The sequence below is a fragment of the Cyprinus carpio genome, chromosome A14, assembly GCF_018340385.1.
Source record: "Cyprinus carpio isolate SPL01 chromosome A14, ASM1834038v1, whole genome shotgun sequence".
Taxonomy (NCBI): Eukaryota; Metazoa; Chordata; class Actinopteri; order Cypriniformes; family Cyprinidae; genus Cyprinus; species Cyprinus carpio.
Window position 1 is genome coordinate 10,753,777 of NC_056585.1, and position 18,749 is coordinate 10,772,525.

The 18,749-nt window shown below is 36.2% G+C and overlaps 2 protein-coding genes across 5 annotated transcripts; one reads left to right on the top strand and one right to left on the bottom strand.

The window, feature by feature from the left end:
• Nucleotides 1-590: 590 nt before the first annotated feature.
• Nucleotides 591-5,519, bottom strand: LOC109102587 (muscle M-line assembly protein unc-89-like). Of its 4 annotated transcripts, none has more exons than XM_042769877.1 (9): nucleotides 5,293-5,519; nucleotides 4,871-4,926; nucleotides 4,738-4,772; nucleotides 4,492-4,566; nucleotides 3,417-3,478; nucleotides 3,170-3,329; nucleotides 1,524-2,648; nucleotides 1,338-1,412; nucleotides 591-1,158 (listed from the first exon to the last, which is right to left on the bottom strand). In XM_042769877.1, the coding sequence occupies exons 1-9, from the start codon at nucleotides 5,407-5,409 to the stop codon at nucleotides 1,091-1,093; spliced, it is 1,773 nt and encodes a 590-aa protein (XP_042625811.1). In that variant the 5' UTR covers nucleotides 5,410-5,519; the 3' UTR covers nucleotides 591-1,090. The 4 variants fall into 4 exon arrangements, with proteins under 4 accessions (XP_042625811.1, XP_042625812.1, XP_042625808.1 ...); XM_042769878.1 differs by having other exon boundaries at nucleotides 591-1,156; nucleotides 1,354-1,424; XM_042769874.1 differs by having other exon boundaries at nucleotides 592-1,158; nucleotides 1,338-1,424.
• Nucleotides 5,520-15,137: 9,618 nt separating this feature from the next.
• Nucleotides 15,138-18,476, top strand: LOC109072207 (arylsulfatase I-like). Its single transcript, XM_042769879.1, is given in 3 exon segments — nucleotides 15,138-15,548; nucleotides 16,627-17,028; nucleotides 17,030-18,476. Coding segments are annotated over 3 exon segments (1,674 nt in total). The 5' UTR covers nucleotides 15,138-15,267; the 3' UTR covers nucleotides 18,021-18,476.
• Nucleotides 18,477-18,749: the final 273 nt, after the last annotated feature.

An 18,749-nucleotide genomic window follows, 5' to 3' on the forward strand; every position in this document is an offset into this window, starting at 1 on the left:
AAAATAAAATAATGAAAGGCCTTGTTAAATCACAATAACTTAAATATATCTAATAAATACATTATATATATAATTCCTTAATTAACACACAAAAAAAGATGCTTCTGATAGACAAATAAACAACTAAGAACAACAAAAAAAACAAGTATAACATGCACTCGTTCAATAGTGTCTGTGCAATCAGTCAAGCGTCCCCAACTAAGCAAGCCAGAGGCGACTGTGGCAAGGAACCAAAAAAAAAAAACCCTTGGAAGAAACAAAACCAGCATGGCAGCCTTATTTCGCTTTCAGCCAGACTGACGGTAATAAATATTTAATACAATAGCTCATCCATGAACATGATTTCTGCCCGTGGTTTAAGTTTTTATGGAGTTTTACGTTTTTAGAAAAAACAAAAATTGTTATATAAAGTCAGTGATTTATGAACAAAATTGTAAGAATCTTCAGATTATAGATAGGAATAAAACTACAAAGCTTGGTGTATGTAATTATTTCCCACCCAAACGTCATGTTTTTTTAATAAGAAATATGCCAATAATTACATCTGCAGTGCATTTTCGTGTGAAGAATGAGGTGAGACAAATGGAAGCAAACCCATCTGATGTGTATTTTGAATCAGACTCACACACAAATAAAGACAAATACAATTTTTTCTTAATGGGCACAAATTTGTGCTCAAAATGACATTTATAGAATTAAGTGCTTGATCTTAAGCATTTGTACTTTTTTTTTTTATTAAGAAAATAAATAAAATAAAACATATAATCAAAACTAAAATAAAACAATTAGATTTTTTTTCTTGAATCATGATTTAAAAAAAGATTTTTTTTTTATAAAGAATACAAAAGGCGTAAAAATCCTTTTTAATCACAGGAAGTCCAGTTCTATCAAAAATAGAAAAATAAGACAACAACAACAACAACAAAAAAAGAATATTAAATACTTCTCAAAACGTAGCTCCCAATAAAAATACAAAACCTACAAACAATGACTTGCATACATATGAACAGTAGGCACGGAGCACGCGTTCAGGTTGAATCATTATTTCAGCTGAGATTGTGAGATTGAGAACTGAAGTGTCGAGGGTCTGTCATGTGCCGTTGAGTCCAAGAGATTCATCACTACTGAACTGCTTCTCTTCGGAAGACATCTTCTTCTGAGCAATAAAAGAGCGGTACAAGTAATTTACTTACAGAACAATCTATCTTAATCAGTTTTATTAATATACAGGGTTTCTGCAGGTTTCGTGAAGATAAAGACCATTTAAGGAACACAATATAAAACAGTATGCTGTGTGCCATTTCCAATCCATGCAACCCATCCACCAATTTTAAATTTTTTTTGCACTACCACCTCCTCAACTGGAGCAGACAAGGGGATTATCTCCTCTGTTTCTTCTTCTCTCTCCTTCTCTTTCTTCTTCTCTGTGCATCATTTCGGTATGAGAGGGAACACAAGCAAACGAAAATTGATAGATGCAATAAAATAAAGCCACAAGCCAACCTATACATATAATCACTCACTCTTTTTCTTCTGATTTGTATCTACAGGAACAAATGCTTCTTCTTCTTTTGCTGCTGCTGCTGGTGGTGGTTGAAGAGCATCTGCATTTTCTCCCTCCTTGCTTTTCTTCTTCTCTTTGGCCTCCTTGGGCTCTGGCGTGGCCTCCTCCGGAGCTGGGACATCCAAAGATTCTTCCCTTTTGTGTTTTTTCTTTTTGGAAGTTTTTAGATCTTGACTAGAGGTCTCCTCATTTCCCAAACCATCACCATCTAGAGTCTTAGCTTGAGATTTACTACTTTTTAAGGGTGTTTCTGAAGGAACATCATTCTGGATCTCCACATCATCAGCAGCAGCCTTGTTTTTTCTTTTTATCGAAATGCTGTTTGTAGAGTCGGAGTGCAGGAGATCATCATCTGACATGACCGTTTTGAGCTTCTTACTGCTCGTTCCCACTTCACCAGGTTCTTCGGTGCTTTTAACCTTCTTGGCTTTAGCTTTTTTAGATGGAAGTGTTTCTGAATGGCTTTTATTAGCCTTAAGTTTGGCTTTTTTAGATGAAGAGTCAGGTTTAACGGATTCTAGAGAGACGTCAGCTTTCTCAGATGGCGTCTCTTGGTCAATCTCAGAAGTTCCTTCAGTTTTCTCAACTTTAACCTTCTTAGAAGGCGTCTCATCAGGAACAGGCTCTACAACTCTTTTAGACTTCTTGTTTTTCAGTTTCTTTGACTGTGTCTCTGATTGGTCAGGGGTAGCTTCCACTTTAAGGTTGGTTTCTAGCAGCTTGCTAGCAGCTTTCTTAACCGCTTTATTATTTAAGGTACTATAGTCAGTTTCAACATTACTACTATTTTTCTTATTCCCAGTCTTTTTGGATGGTGTCTTAACTTCATGATCAGAAACTGCTGCAGCATCTTTGTCTTTCGACTTTTTTGAAGGAGTCTCAGATGCATCGGTCGTTACAGAAATGTCAGGTTTGGCACTCGCCTTCTTTGCTGGTGTATTGGACTTTTGGATTTTGGAGTCGCCCTCCTTTTTAGCTCTTGCTGGCTTCTTTGCCGTCTTTCCCTTTGCTGAAGACTTTGCAGGTGAGGAGACAGGAGTTTCATCCAAGATTGAGAGAATGTCCATCTTTGCTCGATCGGCATCTGGTAACAACAGACAAACTTCAATAATCCTATTTCATGTTTATGTATAAATTTTATGTAAACACGTCACATCAAAATGAATTGGAAATACATATAAATACATACACTGCCGGTCAGTAAGATCTTTTTTTTTAATTAATACTTTTATTCAGCAAAGATGCATTGGTATTTATAATACTGGAAAAATAAATGCTGTTTTTTTTTTTTTTTTTTCAGATAATACATTTTCAGTTTGTTTTGCATTATGATGATGTGAATTCAGAGATAAATATGTGTGCTTAATTGTCATGAAAACGTCACAATGCAATAGCTAAAAATGGCTCCATTTTTATGCTTAGTACCTTAAAACATAAATATATTTATCTTGATTTTGAAGTTAAACATGGGTTTTGTGAGAGTTACCCATCTGCAGGACTATATGTAATACACTACAACCTTTCAATGTGTGCTGTTATCACTGATCTATAATATAGAACATATATAGATCAGTGGCTGTTATGCATTTTTACAGTTTTTCTTACCTGATAACTCAGAAAGTATTTTCCTCCACTTGTCCACATCTAAACTAGAGTCTGAATCGGAGTTGTTCCCTGGAGAGGCAACGACCAAAAGAGGCACTGAAACATCTTCAGACGTGGACTTTTTTCTTTTCCTTGGTTTTGTTTCTTTTTTCTTCTTTTTCTGTGGAGTGGAATTAGTGATACATTTATCAGATGACTTTTGTATGGTGTTTGGATAAAATATCTTGGTCAGTTTTAAATCAAATACCGTTGATTTTTTTGCCAATCCTGAAGTCTTCTTGTTGCTCACAGAATTTTTTGGACCAACTACTTTCCATACACAAAACAAACTAGTTATAAATAACTTATAGAAACTTTAACTGAGGGTTAAGTTCAGTTCTATCACAACTAGGGATGTGTGTGTACTACATATGTAATTTTTTTCTCTTTAAAAGAAAATTTCACCCAAAAATGAAAATTTGCTGCAAATGTACTCACCCTCAGGCCATACAAGGTGCAAATAAATTTGTTTCTTCATCAGATTTGGATAAATATAGCATTACATCACTTGCTCAGCAGTGGATGCTTTGCAGTGAATGGGTGCCGTCAGAATGAGAGTCCAAACAGCTGATAAAAACAACACAATAATCCACACCACTCCAGTCCATCAATTAACAGCTTGTTTCTTACAAACATGCAGCTTTTCACTTCACAAATTCATCAACACATTTTTAACTTCAAACCGTCACTTCTGGTCAAAATACCAGTCCATAATCCATAACAGTAAAAACGTCCAGCCCCTGTTTTCCTCTCATATCAAAATCCACCCACATATTTCTTTATAACTGAATTGGACTGCTTTCACTGTAAACAGTGCTTGATCTGTGCATATTTCTCTCCTGATTCAGACGAGATGGCTTTTTCACTGAATGGATAGAGGACTGGCATTTTAAACAGAAGCACTGGTTTGAAGTTAAAAATGTGTCAATGATGAATTTGTTTCTTACAAACACACAGATTTTCACTTCACAAGATGTTAATTGATGGACTGGAGTGCTTTGAATTACTTGTGGATTATTTTGGTTTTTATCAGCTGTTTGGACTCTCAACCCTAATTCACACATCAACCACACACTACACATTATACATCAAAGAACAAATCTGTTCCCATGAACAAACAAACTCATCTGCATCTTTGATGGCCTGACGGTGAATACATTTTTAGCAAACTTTAAGTAAGACTGTCAGATCCGTGGCATCTCCAGATGAATGTCAGACAAAAACACTGCTCAAACACACATTGCACAGTATAAACATAACAATAAAATGGACACCTCATTTACCAGCAGAGGGGGCTGTGACCTTAGACTCGGTTATAGCTGAAGAGCCTGTCTTGCTCTTTGCAGGACTCTGAACACCTGTGGATTCAAAGAGTTTCAGATGGTTTCTACTAATATTAGTGATTACTCCATTTAAGTTTTGAATTGTCAGTTTGATATCCATCAAAATGCTTAATGTACGGTACTCAGATGTGTCCTGTGAATCTTCTGATAAATAATACTTAGTAAAACCTCAGCTGATGTACATACCAGAAGGCACCGGAGGAATATCTCCATCATCCAAGCTGAATGCATTATGTTGTAAAAAAGAAGAAACATGATAAATTAGTTTGAAACCATTTCAATGTAGCCAAGATCATGAGACACACATGCACCAAGTTACCTTGCCCACTTCTTAAAGATCTCACTCAAGGATGCCTTCACTTCTTCAGTTTCAACCTGCAATTGACAGGCACATTTAATCCAAACATTACGTGCATTCAGACAATTCATATATTGTGATATAATGCAACTATCAGTAACCACAGGACAAAGTTCATTTGCACTGCATGCACGAGTTTAAAACGCTCTTTCTACCACTCAAGTCATGTTTAACGTACACATGCAGTAAGTGCCAACTACAGCGGTAGAAATACAGCTTTAACTATTAACTGATAAACACAAAATCATTTGCTGCATCGGATTAGTTTCGAATACTGTAATGAAAAAATATGAAATGCTTCATTTTGAATTCTCTTGATATGTTCAAAATGCATGCAATGATACATACTGGCTCTCAACACAAATGAATAAACATAACTGCACCTGGGGTGCGTGCTTTCTCAGCACGTTAGCTGCTTTCTCGTAGCCGTTGTCCTTTAAATGGTGATATATTAAATTGATCAGCTCGTCCTGCGAGGCGTCTGTAATATTTGAGGTCATGTTTATGATGTGGATGAATTAAAATTTTTTATTTATATATCTATGGCGCATTCCTTCACTCTGACCATGAACTCTCCACTGCTCGCGCTGCATCATGGGAAATGTAGTAATGTAGAAAGGCGTGATCCTTTTTCGTAGCACACTGTATGAGAGATTCTTATACTGGATTATAATAATAAAATATGTACAGGGTTTAATATATATATATATATATATAGTATATATATATATATATATATATATATATATATATATATATATATAATATATATATATATAATATATATATATATCTATAGTACTTTTTATTATTTTTTATTGTTTTTTTTTTTTAAATAGTAAAAATCAAGTCTTTCATTGCCATTATCCCATTTGGAATTGCGTTTTTCCACTTCTTATGGGTCCTGGTGCAATTTACATACGGCAATAGTTATTTATATTTGATTATTAATATAGTAAATATTAATATATATTAATATATATTTGATTATTAATATAGTATAATATCATATGATATATGAATATTTATTATAATAAAACATTATAAACTAATACTAACTAAATTGGACCAAAACCAGTGAAATTATATTAATTTATATATGAATATATAATATATGGAAATATAATAAAATATTATAAACTCATAAAAGCTCAATTGGCCAATCCATGCACTATGCACATGTGTGTGTATTTATTGTTTTTGCTTCATTAAAGTGTGTGTGTGTGTATATATATGTGTACGTATATAAATTTTATAAAATAAAAGTGCCTGCTATTCTTCAGAAAAATCCTCCAGCTCCTGCACATTCTTTAGTTTTCCATCATCTTCTGCATATTTGATCGCTTTCCAATAATGACTGTATGATTTTGAGATCCATCTTTACAAATTGAGGGACTCATACATAACAATTACCAAAGATGAAAACATTTCCTGATGCTCAAGAAGGCAACACGATGAATTAAGATGATCAGGGTAAGTTGTCCTTATTTTGTCTTCTGGGAAACATGTATGTATTTATGTAGCTTCTGAAGTGAAGCTCTAAATGAAAAAAAAATCTGATCTTTAATAAAAATAAGAAACATTTACATATCATCATCCTGTTAGACAGTTTACACCCCCGGCTCTTAATGCATCGTGTTGCCTTATCGTGTTGTAAAATAGCTTATTCAAGACAGTACAAAATGAAAAATAACATGCAATTTTCATGATCCCTCTTATTTTGTTAAAATTATGAACATTCTGCAAATTCTGCAAGGGGTATGTAAACTTATGAGCACAACTGTATATATATATATATTATATATATATTATATATATATATATATTTAATGATACACTAGCAATACTATGATAATATGATTGAAATAAATTATTTATGAACTGAAGAACTAAACGTATCATAATGCAGTGTGAGCCGTCATATTTATATTTAAATACTTCTTGACATTTTTATGGAGAGTAATGATACACTAGCAACTTTAACTGTATGCAATTTGATATTATTCAATACATTACAAGACCAAGAAGTATTACATGCTTTGATAGTTCTGAGAGACACAACAAACAAAAAAAATATTATTCTCTTTTTAAAACATTACACCAGAGCTTCACCACTTCATCATCATCCTCTTATTTCAAAATCATCAGAATAATCATCAAGTCACATCAGGGAAAACATCTCTCTGTAAGTATAAAACCACAAACGATGGGGCTCTGGCCAATCAAATCCAGATATGCAAACTTCCCAGTGTGGTGAAATGAGTGTGAGCAGGTGTGTTTGGATTAGGGTTTGAGCTGTGGAGTGTGTGAATGTGTTTATTTTAGGGCAATGCAGCCCACTCGTGTTTACATGTTTCTCTAAAGAGGATTCAGTGTGGGAAGGACAAACTCAGATAAACCCGAAACACAGCAGCAGTTTCAAACTTGTCATATGAAACTGATAATTACCCAACATTTGGCTCTGTTTGCATGATTATGAAGAGAAAGTCTTTCACTAGCTCTTCGGGGGGTGATGGTAAGCTTCAGGTCAGCTAGCAGGAGGATTGGGGTAACTAGCATTCACAGACACTCCATTCATGAGTGTCTGGGGGAAAAAAGAGTTTGTAAATGATTTTGTCAGGGGGGTCACTGGTTCCTCTGCACCTATCCACTTATCGTAGAGCTCTTAAACTACACAACTACACAATCATAAAATCATAAAATCTTTACATCCGTTCAACAGTCATGGTATATTCTGACCAATGACCAAAGTCAAAACTATAATACCTGTATACGTACATATATATAATTATATATATATATATATATAATATATATATATATATATATATAATATATATATATATATATAATTAAAATAAAAAGTTAAGATTTAATTTCACATTATTACAGGTGTATTCCTAGATATTTTAAATGCAGCCTCTGTAAAACAAGACATCACTCAAAAATTAATTAATACACACACAGCATATACATATATTTATTTACCTTTATTATAGATCCCCTTGATATTAATCGTTTCTCCTATATTTGTTGCATGTTTCAATGAGCTGCGTGTAGCGTAAAGCTCTGCTACGTGTGCACCTTTTTCTCAGGTTTCATCCAAAAACAAGATTCATTTTCTGACCACCCCTCACATCCCTCTCTCTGACAACCATCCTATCATAAAAAATGCCTAACACCCCCCCCACATCCCACCCTCTGCTAAAAACTGCTTAACAGCTGCCCCACTTTTCACTACTGGCCCCTCTAGAACTATAACAACTTGGCTGTTCACCTTCTGCATGGATTATAAAAGCAGAACCATAGGACTGTACTCAAACAATCATGTTTCAGAAACTGCTCATAGCAGGAAATAAAATTCATTTCCAAATTATATTTTAAAAAGTCCTGTCTGAACAGACTGTATGTAAATATGAGAACCTGAGATCGTTGGGAAGCTAGAAAATGAAAAGTGTGCCATTTTACGGGAAGTGGTATATTGATTCAATAGAGTTAGTGTTAGTATGAGGGGAAGGGTTTTTAATAACCCTCATCGCAACGCCAAATTCAACATCTCCTCATTCCTCTGCTGACTTCTCTTCTAAATTATTTCCTTTCATCTTCTCACTTTCTCTCAGGCCATAAAAAAAAGGATCAGATTTGGAGGTACAAAGGAGTATGTGTTTAAAACGAGGTGACAATAACAGCAGCTGAAGTACATTCACGTCTGTGATATAACCGTATAATCCCAATACATACTTTTTACACGCAGCCATTATAAAACGTGATTCACAACAACAATCTGTTAACCACTAAGAGGTTGTGAATGTATTGTATATCATCATTCTTCCACTAGTTGCTGACATAAATCAAGGCTATGGTCTCTGTGCAGTGATATACACTGGGAAGGACAAACTCAGATAAACCCGAAACACAGCAGCAGTTTCAAACTTGTCATATGAAACTGATAATTACCCAACATTTGGCTCTGTTTGCATGATTAATGAAGGAGAAAGTCTTCACTAGCTCTTCAGGGGGGGATGGTAAGCAGTTCAGGTCAGCTAGCAGGAGGATTGGGGTAACTAGCATTCACAGAACTCCATTCATGAGTGTCTGGGGGAAAAAAGAGTTTGTAAATGATTTTGTCAGGGGGTCAGGGTTTGGCTGGTTCCTTTGTAGTTATCGTCTGCTGGTAGATGCTGTAACTACACAATTATGCGTGCATAAAATGTTTCTCTCTTGACATGCGTTCAAGAGTCATGGTATATTCTGACCAAGAAGGTCTAGACTATAATACCTGTATATACTGTAATATATATATATATATATATATATATATATATATTATATATATATATATATATATATATATATATATATATATATTAAAATAGAAAAGTTAAATTGTAATTTCACACTATTACAGTTTTTACTGTATTTTAAATGCAGCCTTGGTAAACAGACATCACTCAAAATTAATTAATACACACACACACACCCACACACACACACACACATATACATATATTTATTTATTTATTATAGATCTCCTTGTGTTATATTAATCGTTTCTCCTATATTGTTGCATGTTTCACTGAGCTGCTTGTAGCGTAAAGCTCTGCTTGTGTGAATGTGTGCACCTTTTTCTCAGGTTTCATCCAAAAACAAGATTCAGTTTCTCAAGGATATAAAACGAACACACATTCCACAAAACTAGCCTTTCAAACTTCTGAACACACCATAAAATCACAACCCTCTGCTAAAAACTGCTTAACAGCCGCCCCACTTTTCACTACTGGCCCCTCTAGAACTATAACAACTTGGCTGTTCACCTTCTGCATGGATTATAAAAGCAGAACCAAAGGACTGTACTCAAACAATCATGTTTCAGAAACTGCTCATAGCAGGAAATAAAATTCATTTCCAAATTAGATTTTAAAAAGCCCTCTCTGAACAGACTGTATGTAAATATGAGAACCTGAGATCGTTGGGAAGCTAGAAAATGAAAAGTGTGCCATTTTACGGGAAGTGGTAGATGATTAAATAGAGTTAGTGTTAGTATGAGGGGAAGGGTTTTTAATAACACTCTCGCAACGCCAAATTCAACATCTCCTCAGTCTCTGCTGACTTCTCTTCTAATTATTTCCTTTCATCTTCTCACTTTCTCTCAGGCCATAAAAAAAAGGATCAGATTTGGAGGTACAAAGGAGTATGTGTTTAACGAGGTGACAATAACAGCAGCTGAAGTACATTCACTCTGTGATATAACCGTATAATCCCAATACATACTTTTACACGCAGCCATTATAAAACGTGATTCACAACAACAATCTGTTAACCACTAAGAGGTTGTGATGTATTGTATATCAGTCATTCTTCCACTAGTGCTGAGATAAATCAAGGCTATGGTCTCTGTGCAGTGATATACACATTTTAGGGCTGTATTTTAATGTGAATGGACTTTTTTGCCAAATCACCATCCATTTACTGGAATGACGTTAAATATACAGTCGAGGCCAAAAATATTGGCCCCCTTGGTAAATATGATCAAAAAAGGCTGTGAAAATTCATCTGCATTGTTAATCCTTTTGGTATTTTTTTTTTTTTTTTTAAATCACAAAAATGTATCCTTTCATTGGATAATAAGAATTTAAAACAGAGGGGAAATATTATGAAATGAATGTTTTTCTCAAATACTCATTGGTCACAATTATCGGCCCCCCTATAAATTCTTATGAGTAAAATATCTCTGAAGTATATTCCCATTCATATTCACAATTTTGAGCACTCCAGCATGATTATAAACATGAAATTATCGAGCCATGGCTTCCTGTTTCACAGAAATATAAAGAGGAGGGAAAACAAAGCCCAAATTCCCTTAATCATCCATCAAAATGAGAAAAACCAAAGAATATATTTCTGATGTGCAGCAAAAGATAATTGAGCTTCACAAATTGGTGAAGTGGCTTTAAGAAAAGAGCTAGAGCAGTGAAAATTCCCATTTCCACCATCAGGGCAATAATTAAGAATTTCCAATCAACAGAAAATGTTACAAAACTGCCTGGAAGAGGACGTGATATTGTCCTAATGCACGGTGAGGAGGAGAGTTTAAGTGGCTAAAGACTCTCCAAGGATCACAGCTGGAGAATTGCAGAAAATAGTTGATTCTCTGGTTCAGAAAACCTTTGTCAAACAGAACATCAACACATGTTGTTTGGGAGGGTTACAAGAAAAATTCTCCTAGCTCATTCAAAAACAAACTAAAGCATATTCAATTATCAGACATGACTGGAACTTTAAATGGGACTGGCTTCTATGATCAGATGAAACTAAAAAAGTAGCTGTTTAGCAGCAAACACTCAAGATGGGTTTGGTGAACACACAGATAAAAAGTTCCCCATGTGTACAATGAGATATACTGCTGTATTTTTGATGTCGTGGGCCTATATTTCTGCTGGAGGTCCTGGACGTCTTGTTTAGATACATGGCATTATGGATTCTATCAAATACCAACAGATAAAAAATCAATAAGTGACTGACTCTTATAATCGGCCATGTTTGGATCTTCCAACCGTACAATAACCCAAACACAAACCTCAAAAACAACACAGAAATGGGTCACTGAGCTCAAAATCAAGCCTCTGCTATAGCCATTCCAGTCCTCTGACTTGAACCCTACGGAAAATAAGAGGAGTGACCTGAAGAGGAGAAGCACCAACATGGAGCTGGGAATCTAAAGGGTCTGGAGTGATTCTGGATGAAGGAATGGTCTCTGATCTCTTGTCAGGTGTTCTCTAACCTCATCAGGCATTATAGGATAAAAACTTTAGATCTGTTAAACTGGCAAATGGAGGTTTCAAAAAGTATTGAATAAAAGGGTGCCATTAATTGTGGCCAATGTGTATTAGAGAAAAAACATTTATTTCATAATGATATTTCCGCCATTTTAAATTCTTATTATCCAATGAAAGAATACAATTGTGTGAATTTTTAAAATAAAAGACCAAAAGGATTAACAAAGCAGATGAATTTTCACAGGTTTTTTTGATCATATTTACCAAGTGGGCCAATATTTTTGGCCTCGACTGTAGTTTCCATAGTATGTGTAAAGACATTTTTCAGTGTTAAGACGACAATTTTGCATGTGTCTCTCAACGCACGCTCATTCTGGCCATGTTCATGTAATAAAACCTCTAGATTTACCCCGATATTAAATCTTTCTATAGTTTATTGTGCCAGTGCTCTACTAATATCTACTGTGCTAGAGTAAATTATGTAAATTCATATTTTTCTACCTGCGAAAGAACGCAGAACTAAATAGGACATGACAAATTTAGACTGACATCACACACAACCTACTGCTGCATTATTTCTCATGAAATATACTGCCTCATGTTTTCATCCGTGCATACCAGTGTACCATTACAACATCATCAATGAATAAACATGACGTCTGATGTTTGTACCATATGTAAATATAGTCTCAAATAGCAATGAAGTAACTAACAAAGACAAACAGTGCGTGTTGATATAGTCAAGCGTTCCATTTAAAGTGGACGTAACACACACAGTTTCGTCAAATCTCATTGGTTTGACAAGAATTTGATTTAGCGACCAAAAAGCATCACATTTTTGTTTATCTTTATAACAAATAAACAGTCAGAACATGAGATATATCCAAAAGACAATTCCACTAGCTGCAATAAAAGAACTTGTCTAATAGACAACATCTTTTCTTTTAAAGAAGTAACGTAAACAAAATCGACACCTAGCGGTTTGGCTGTTTACTCGCAGAGAAAATTTATTTAAAAAACACTCACAATAAGCCACAATGTGCCTGTAAAGAATAACCAAATAAGATTGAAAAACATGTTTGTGATAATTTATTTAGATTTATTATGTCTTTATTTATCCCAAAAGTCAATGTGAGCAGGTGACTGTGACCAAAGGAATTTGGAAGAGGGTCCCACAAAAAGGCCAGATTTTTAAAATAACTCACTTTTTAAATATCATAGTATTTAGTAGATTTATGAGCAGTTGTTCTATTAATGGACAGATCTAAAAGCACTTGTGTACATTTGTTCTGCAAAGTCAACATTAAAGATATTAGCAGCTTGGCAGCAACTCAGAATGTGGAGGTTTGAGCTAAAACTGACATCAGAGAAATTTATGGTGGATTTGCCGTTATTGTTTTTGGGGGAAAGTAATGTATACTCACTCATGTAAGATATTTTCAAGAGAGAAAAGAAACTTTGATCACTCGTATAATGTATATTTCTTGACCCTGCACTGTAATTGTTTTTGTTTGTTTGTTTTTGTTAAACTTTTAACTTTTGATCAGTTGTATTCAATTTCATTTTAATTTTATAAATTCAAATATAAAACTCTGCAGTGAATGGGTGCTGACAGAATGAGAGTCCACACAGTTAATAAAAACATCACAATAATCCACAAGTTATTCACACAACTCCTTCAGTTAACATCTTATAGTGAAAAGTGAAAAGCTGCGTGTTTGTAAGACACATATCAATTATTAAGACATTTTTAAATTAAAACCTTTGTTTTTAAGTCCATAATAATAACTCTTTCTCCATGCATTGGTGAGCAAGTGATGTAATGCTAAATTTCTCCAAAACTGTTCCCAAGGAACAAACTCTTCTACATTTTGGATGGACTGAGGATGGATAAATTTTCAGCAAATTGTCATTTTTGGGTGAATTATTCCTTTAATTATGACTCATTAATGACCAGTCCTGCTGATTCAAGTGCAGATTCTTATAAACACTTTAGTTTAATCTTTTTAAAAGCAAATTCCTTGTGCTTTACATCAAAATTTAGACTTTTCAATATCCACAATAAAACATCAACACATATTTAATCATTAACATTTTCTCAATATCCTATTGTTTGACTTTTTTATTGAGAACAAAATAGTTGCTGGAGCATTCTGGAATTCATACAACAGCTTTTTAGCATTTATTTTACAAAGAACGTTGACTTCATTGCACAATATGTTGACACCAGTGCAAAACGGACACAGATGTGAGCAGAAACGTATGTTTCTCTTTCAGATCTTATCAGAGTGTGTGTGGCTTCAGGTGATGTGCACACAGTGAATACAGAGAGAGCCAGCTCATATATAATAACAACACTCAAAGTCCCAATAAAAGAGCTCTTGTGTGCACAAATGCTGTCTCTGTTCACGCACGGGTTGTACCCCTGGTCCCCCTAAATTCTCCTACGGCATGTTTTAATAGCAGGAATCCTTTGGGGCTTCAGCTTGTGTTTGGAGATTAATAAAAAAATAAAAAATATGGGCCAAATGAATAACAGCAAATCTAAAGACTGTCTTCCTTTTATTGAGCTAATAAACAGGTTGTAAAAATGATTGTACTTCCTATACAACTGTAGCCAGGTCATAATATGTCCATCATGATGATAAAACAATAATCTAAATCAAGAGTCATGTGCAAATTGCTCCAAACCACATGAAAGACACTGGCGTAATGCATTTGTTTCATAGGCTATTCGTTTAGAGTAAACAATGGCAAGACATCACACACTGAGAGAGAAGACATCTCTTGATTCTTGAATATGTCTCTTTGTTGCACTTAAGGGCTGTCCGTGTGTCAAAACCTAGTGAGCGGCTTACTTAGGGATGTCACAAAACACAAATAAAAAGATTTGGAGAAGAAATGTCATGTACAACATTTTTGGGCATTAGAGACTAACAATAATAATAATAATAAATGTAATGAAATGCTGAAAAAATGCTATTGTTTAACGTTGAATTCCCTTACTTTATGGTGTAATAAGAAAAGCCTGTAAAAATACATATTGGTTTTTCACAGGTGTTTTATTTTGAATTACGGATTGTGTTTTAGGGTTGAAGGAAATGTCCTTAAACGTGACAGAATTTGTACTGGTAATTTTCTGCAGGGATATTATCTGTTTTTATACTGACTTTTTTCTTACAGTGTAATTTCACAGTAAAATGCTGTCACAAATGCAGTTTTTAGATGTGAAAAATAACACTTTATCTTATAATTTATCTTATATATATATATATATATATATATATATATATATATATATATATATATATATATATATATATATAAAGACATTCCCAGAATCCTCTGCATGACAGCTCACATTTGATGGTACTGTCTTAAGTATTTACCTCACTAGGTCTCAAAACATTTTTGGCCACTGTAGGCGCGTGCGGCATTTTTGGGCGCTCAGGCAGTTCACTAGTTTTGAGACACAGCCAGAGCCCTCACCGCGCGCGCATACACCCTCCGCACATAAACTTTACCCTCGTCTCTGCAGTTCAGAAGATCATTCATGAATTTCCCCTCACTCACAGTGTTGCCATGACAGCACCGTCTCTAACTGCGCTCTCCGTGATGAGTTTGCTCAGTCTGGGCTATTTGTCCCAGGACTGGACGAGTCCGAACCAGGTCGAGCAGACGAGCCATCCCCGTCCGCACATTATCTTCATCATGACAGATGATCAGGGCTTTAACGACATCGGCTACCACAACAGAGACATCCACACCCCGACACTGGACAAGCTGGCAGCGGAGGGAGTGAAGCTGGAGAACTACTACATCCAGCCCATCCTCCGTCCCGCACTCAGTCAATCAATCACAGGCAACTAACTCACTCACACACACTCACCAACCACAACCATCCACCATCACCATGAACGTTTAAGCTTAGCTAATTGGTATTTTTGTCACATAAATATGGTAATGAGTGGTAAATAATATCAAAGCACCGTATTGCCATCACTGTACAACTGTAGGCTACACCACAGTACCGTTTTTTAAAGGGAGAGATTGTTATAATAAAGCGATGTCAGAATCATATAAGGCAGTGGTTCCAGGGAGAGGGGCCCCACTTGGGGGCATCAAGACTACTTCAAATGATGTGATTTGTAGACCTGGAAAAGTCATGTAAATTCATATAATCTTATTAACATGTGGGCATGAATACACTTTTTTTTAAATACCAAGTTATGCCAAGCTCTAAAATATTTGATCAGAAACTGTGAAAAATGTTTTCTTATCGAGTAAATCAGGAACAACTGGAAAAGTCATGGGGCTTTTGAATGTTGTTGTGAACAATAGGGTAATTTTCATCAACAGTATTATATTTGGTCAGTCATACAGTATATACTAATAAAAATGATTCAGACCAATTTGTGTATTAGTTTGAGTGATTCTTGAACACATCTGACTTGAATGATTAATTCTAACATCACTCTTATTTGTGAGCAAGTTCTGCTCTACAAAAGAGCAATATTTTTAGCCACATATTTTATGGTAGAACATAACTTGAAGAACATATTTAATTAAGTTTATATGTACACCAAATCAAATTTATATGTACAGCACTTTTCACAATACAATTGTTTTGATTTACAGAAAATTGTGGTATAAAACTAATGTTCAGGTTAGGAAGGTCAAGACAGGGCAAAGTTTATTTAATAGCACATTTCATACAATTCAAAGTGCTGGACATAAAAATAATTTCCCTGATATTTTCAAGTCGTGCACAGAGTAAATAAACCAGTTATGTGGAGTCCTGATGTCTATGGCATACAGTGTGTGAAGTAAATCAATCAGTCCATGTCTCTGCTCGTGACCAGATGTGTTTGTGAGTTCTGATCACTGATCTATTATAGAGCAGTGGTTCTGATGCATTTATTATCCTTTCCCTTTCCGCTCTAGGTATCAGATCCATACGGGTCTCCAGCACTCGATAATCCGCTCTCGGCAGCCCAGCTGTTTGCCCTTTGACCTCCGGACGTTGCCCCAGCGGCTGCAGGAGGCGGGATACGCCACGCACATGGTGGGCAAATGGCACCTGGGCTTCTACAAGCGCGATTGCCTGCCGACTCGCCGCGGGTTCCACACATACTTCGGCTCCTTGACAGGCAGCGTGGATTATTACACCTACGAGTCGTGCGATGGGCCGGGAATTTGCGGGTACGACCTCCACGAGGGTGAGCGTGTGGCATGGGGTCAGGGAGGGCGTTATTCCACACATTTGTACGCGCAAAGAGTACGAAAAATCCTTGCTGCTCACGATCCTTCATCCCAGCCACTTTTCATTTTCCTCTCTTTCCAACGTGCACATGCCATTGCAGTCACCAAGGGAATACATCTATCCGTATCGACAAATGGGAAATGTGTTTCGCCGGAAATACGCTGGGATGGTTTCGGCCGTCGATGAGGCGATAAGGAACGTGACGTACGCGCTCCGAAAGTATGGCTACTATAAGAACAGTGTCATAATCTTTTCTACCGATAACGGCGGACAGCCGCTCTTTGGTGGGAGCAATTGGCCTCTACGGGGAAGAAAGGGAACGTATTGGGAAGGAGGCGTCCGTGGCATTGGATTCGTCCATAGTCCGTTGTTGAGACGTAGGAAGAGAGTTAACAAAGCTTTGGTTCACATCACCGACTGGTACCCAACGCTAGTGGGACTCGCAGGAGGGAACGTTTCCCGGATGGACGGGCTTGACGGATATGACATGTGGGAAACCATTAGTAATGGGAAAGAGTCTCCACGATTGGAGATCCTTCATAATATCGATCCGCTCTACAACGCGGCCCGCCACGGATCTTTTAAAAACGGATATGGGATCTGGAATACGGCCATACAAGCAGCGGTTCGAGTCGGAGACTGGAAGCTCTTGACCGGAAATCCTGGATATGGAGACTGGATTCCGCCTCAGATGCTGGGAAACTTTCCAGAATCTTGGTGGAATTTGGAACGCCACACGGAAGCGAAGAAATCCCTGTGGCTCTTCAATGTTGCAGACGATCCGTATGAGCGTTACGATCTTTCAGAGCGCCGGCCAGACGTGGTTAAGCAGCTGCTGGCCCGGTTAGCGTTCTACAACCGGACCTCCGTTCCGGTGCGCTACCCTTTGGAGGATCCTAGAGCCGATCCAAGACGCAACGGAGGGGCTTGGGGTCCTTGGGAAGGAGATGAAGAAAACTGGGAGGCGTTTTATCTTAGAAAGAGAAAAGTCAAGAAGCAAAAGCGCAAGTTCTGCAAAATGAAGTCATTTTTTAGAAGACTTAACATTAGAATGATGTCAAACAGGATTTGAACAAACACGTCCTGAATGAACTGACAATTACAAATGCTGCTGACAGTAACACTTCGATTATGAATTTGCCTGGTATGGAGACACTAATTTGAATTTGAGTCCCATGATCACATTCACTGAAGCATGTGTTTCTGCTTACTTTTTTTTTGACCATCCACATCATTTCTTAGAGCAGATTTTGACCCCTGCGGTTTTCTGATAATGTGCCCTTTAACCCCTGTGCAGTGAATGTTGAAGGAATCAGTGAATGGATTTTGTATCCTCTCTGATCTGGTGTACAGTGTTTGCACCTCATATTTACAGTACTGTATATATAATACCTGCTAGGAGACTAAAATGAATCTGTTAAGTTGTTTAGAGCATGTATGTGACTGTTTATGTTTGTTTGCTACCTGATTCTACCTATTCTGTTTACAAAAACTGACAGTTTTTGCATAAATAAAATAAACGTTTTCAAAAGACTCAAATTCCCTTGTACTGAGACTATTGTGATTTCCAGTGAACTGATTGGCCTCTAGTGGACACCTGAGGTTTCTTTATTTAGACTGCAAGAGGACAAATAAAAGTGTCTGTACATTTGCTAGGCTTGCTAAGCTATAACTGATTTCTTTCTTTATTTATTTTTTAACATATGCAAAGCATATCACCTGTTTGCCTATAAAAAACACTGGTTAGGGGCCTTCTGGGACTGCACTATAACTGCACACAGAGACAGTATAAAGGGCTGCT

What these genes read in the sequence shown, in the direction of transcription:
- LOC109102587 (XM_042769874.1), bottom strand. Translation starts at nt 5,409, where the DNA reads ATGACCTCAAATATTACAGACGCCTCGCAGGACGAGCTGATCAATTTA. An exon ending in AATACTTTCTGAGTTATCAG is followed by an intron (nt 2,649 to 3,169) that starts GTAAGAAAAACT and finishes TGTTGTTACCAG; the next exon opens with ATGCCGATCGAGCAAAGATG. An exon ending in TACAAATCAGAAGAAAAAGA is followed by an intron (nt 1,425 to 1,523) that starts GTGAGTGATTAT and finishes AATGATGCACAG; the next exon opens with AGAAGAAGAAAGAGAAGGAG.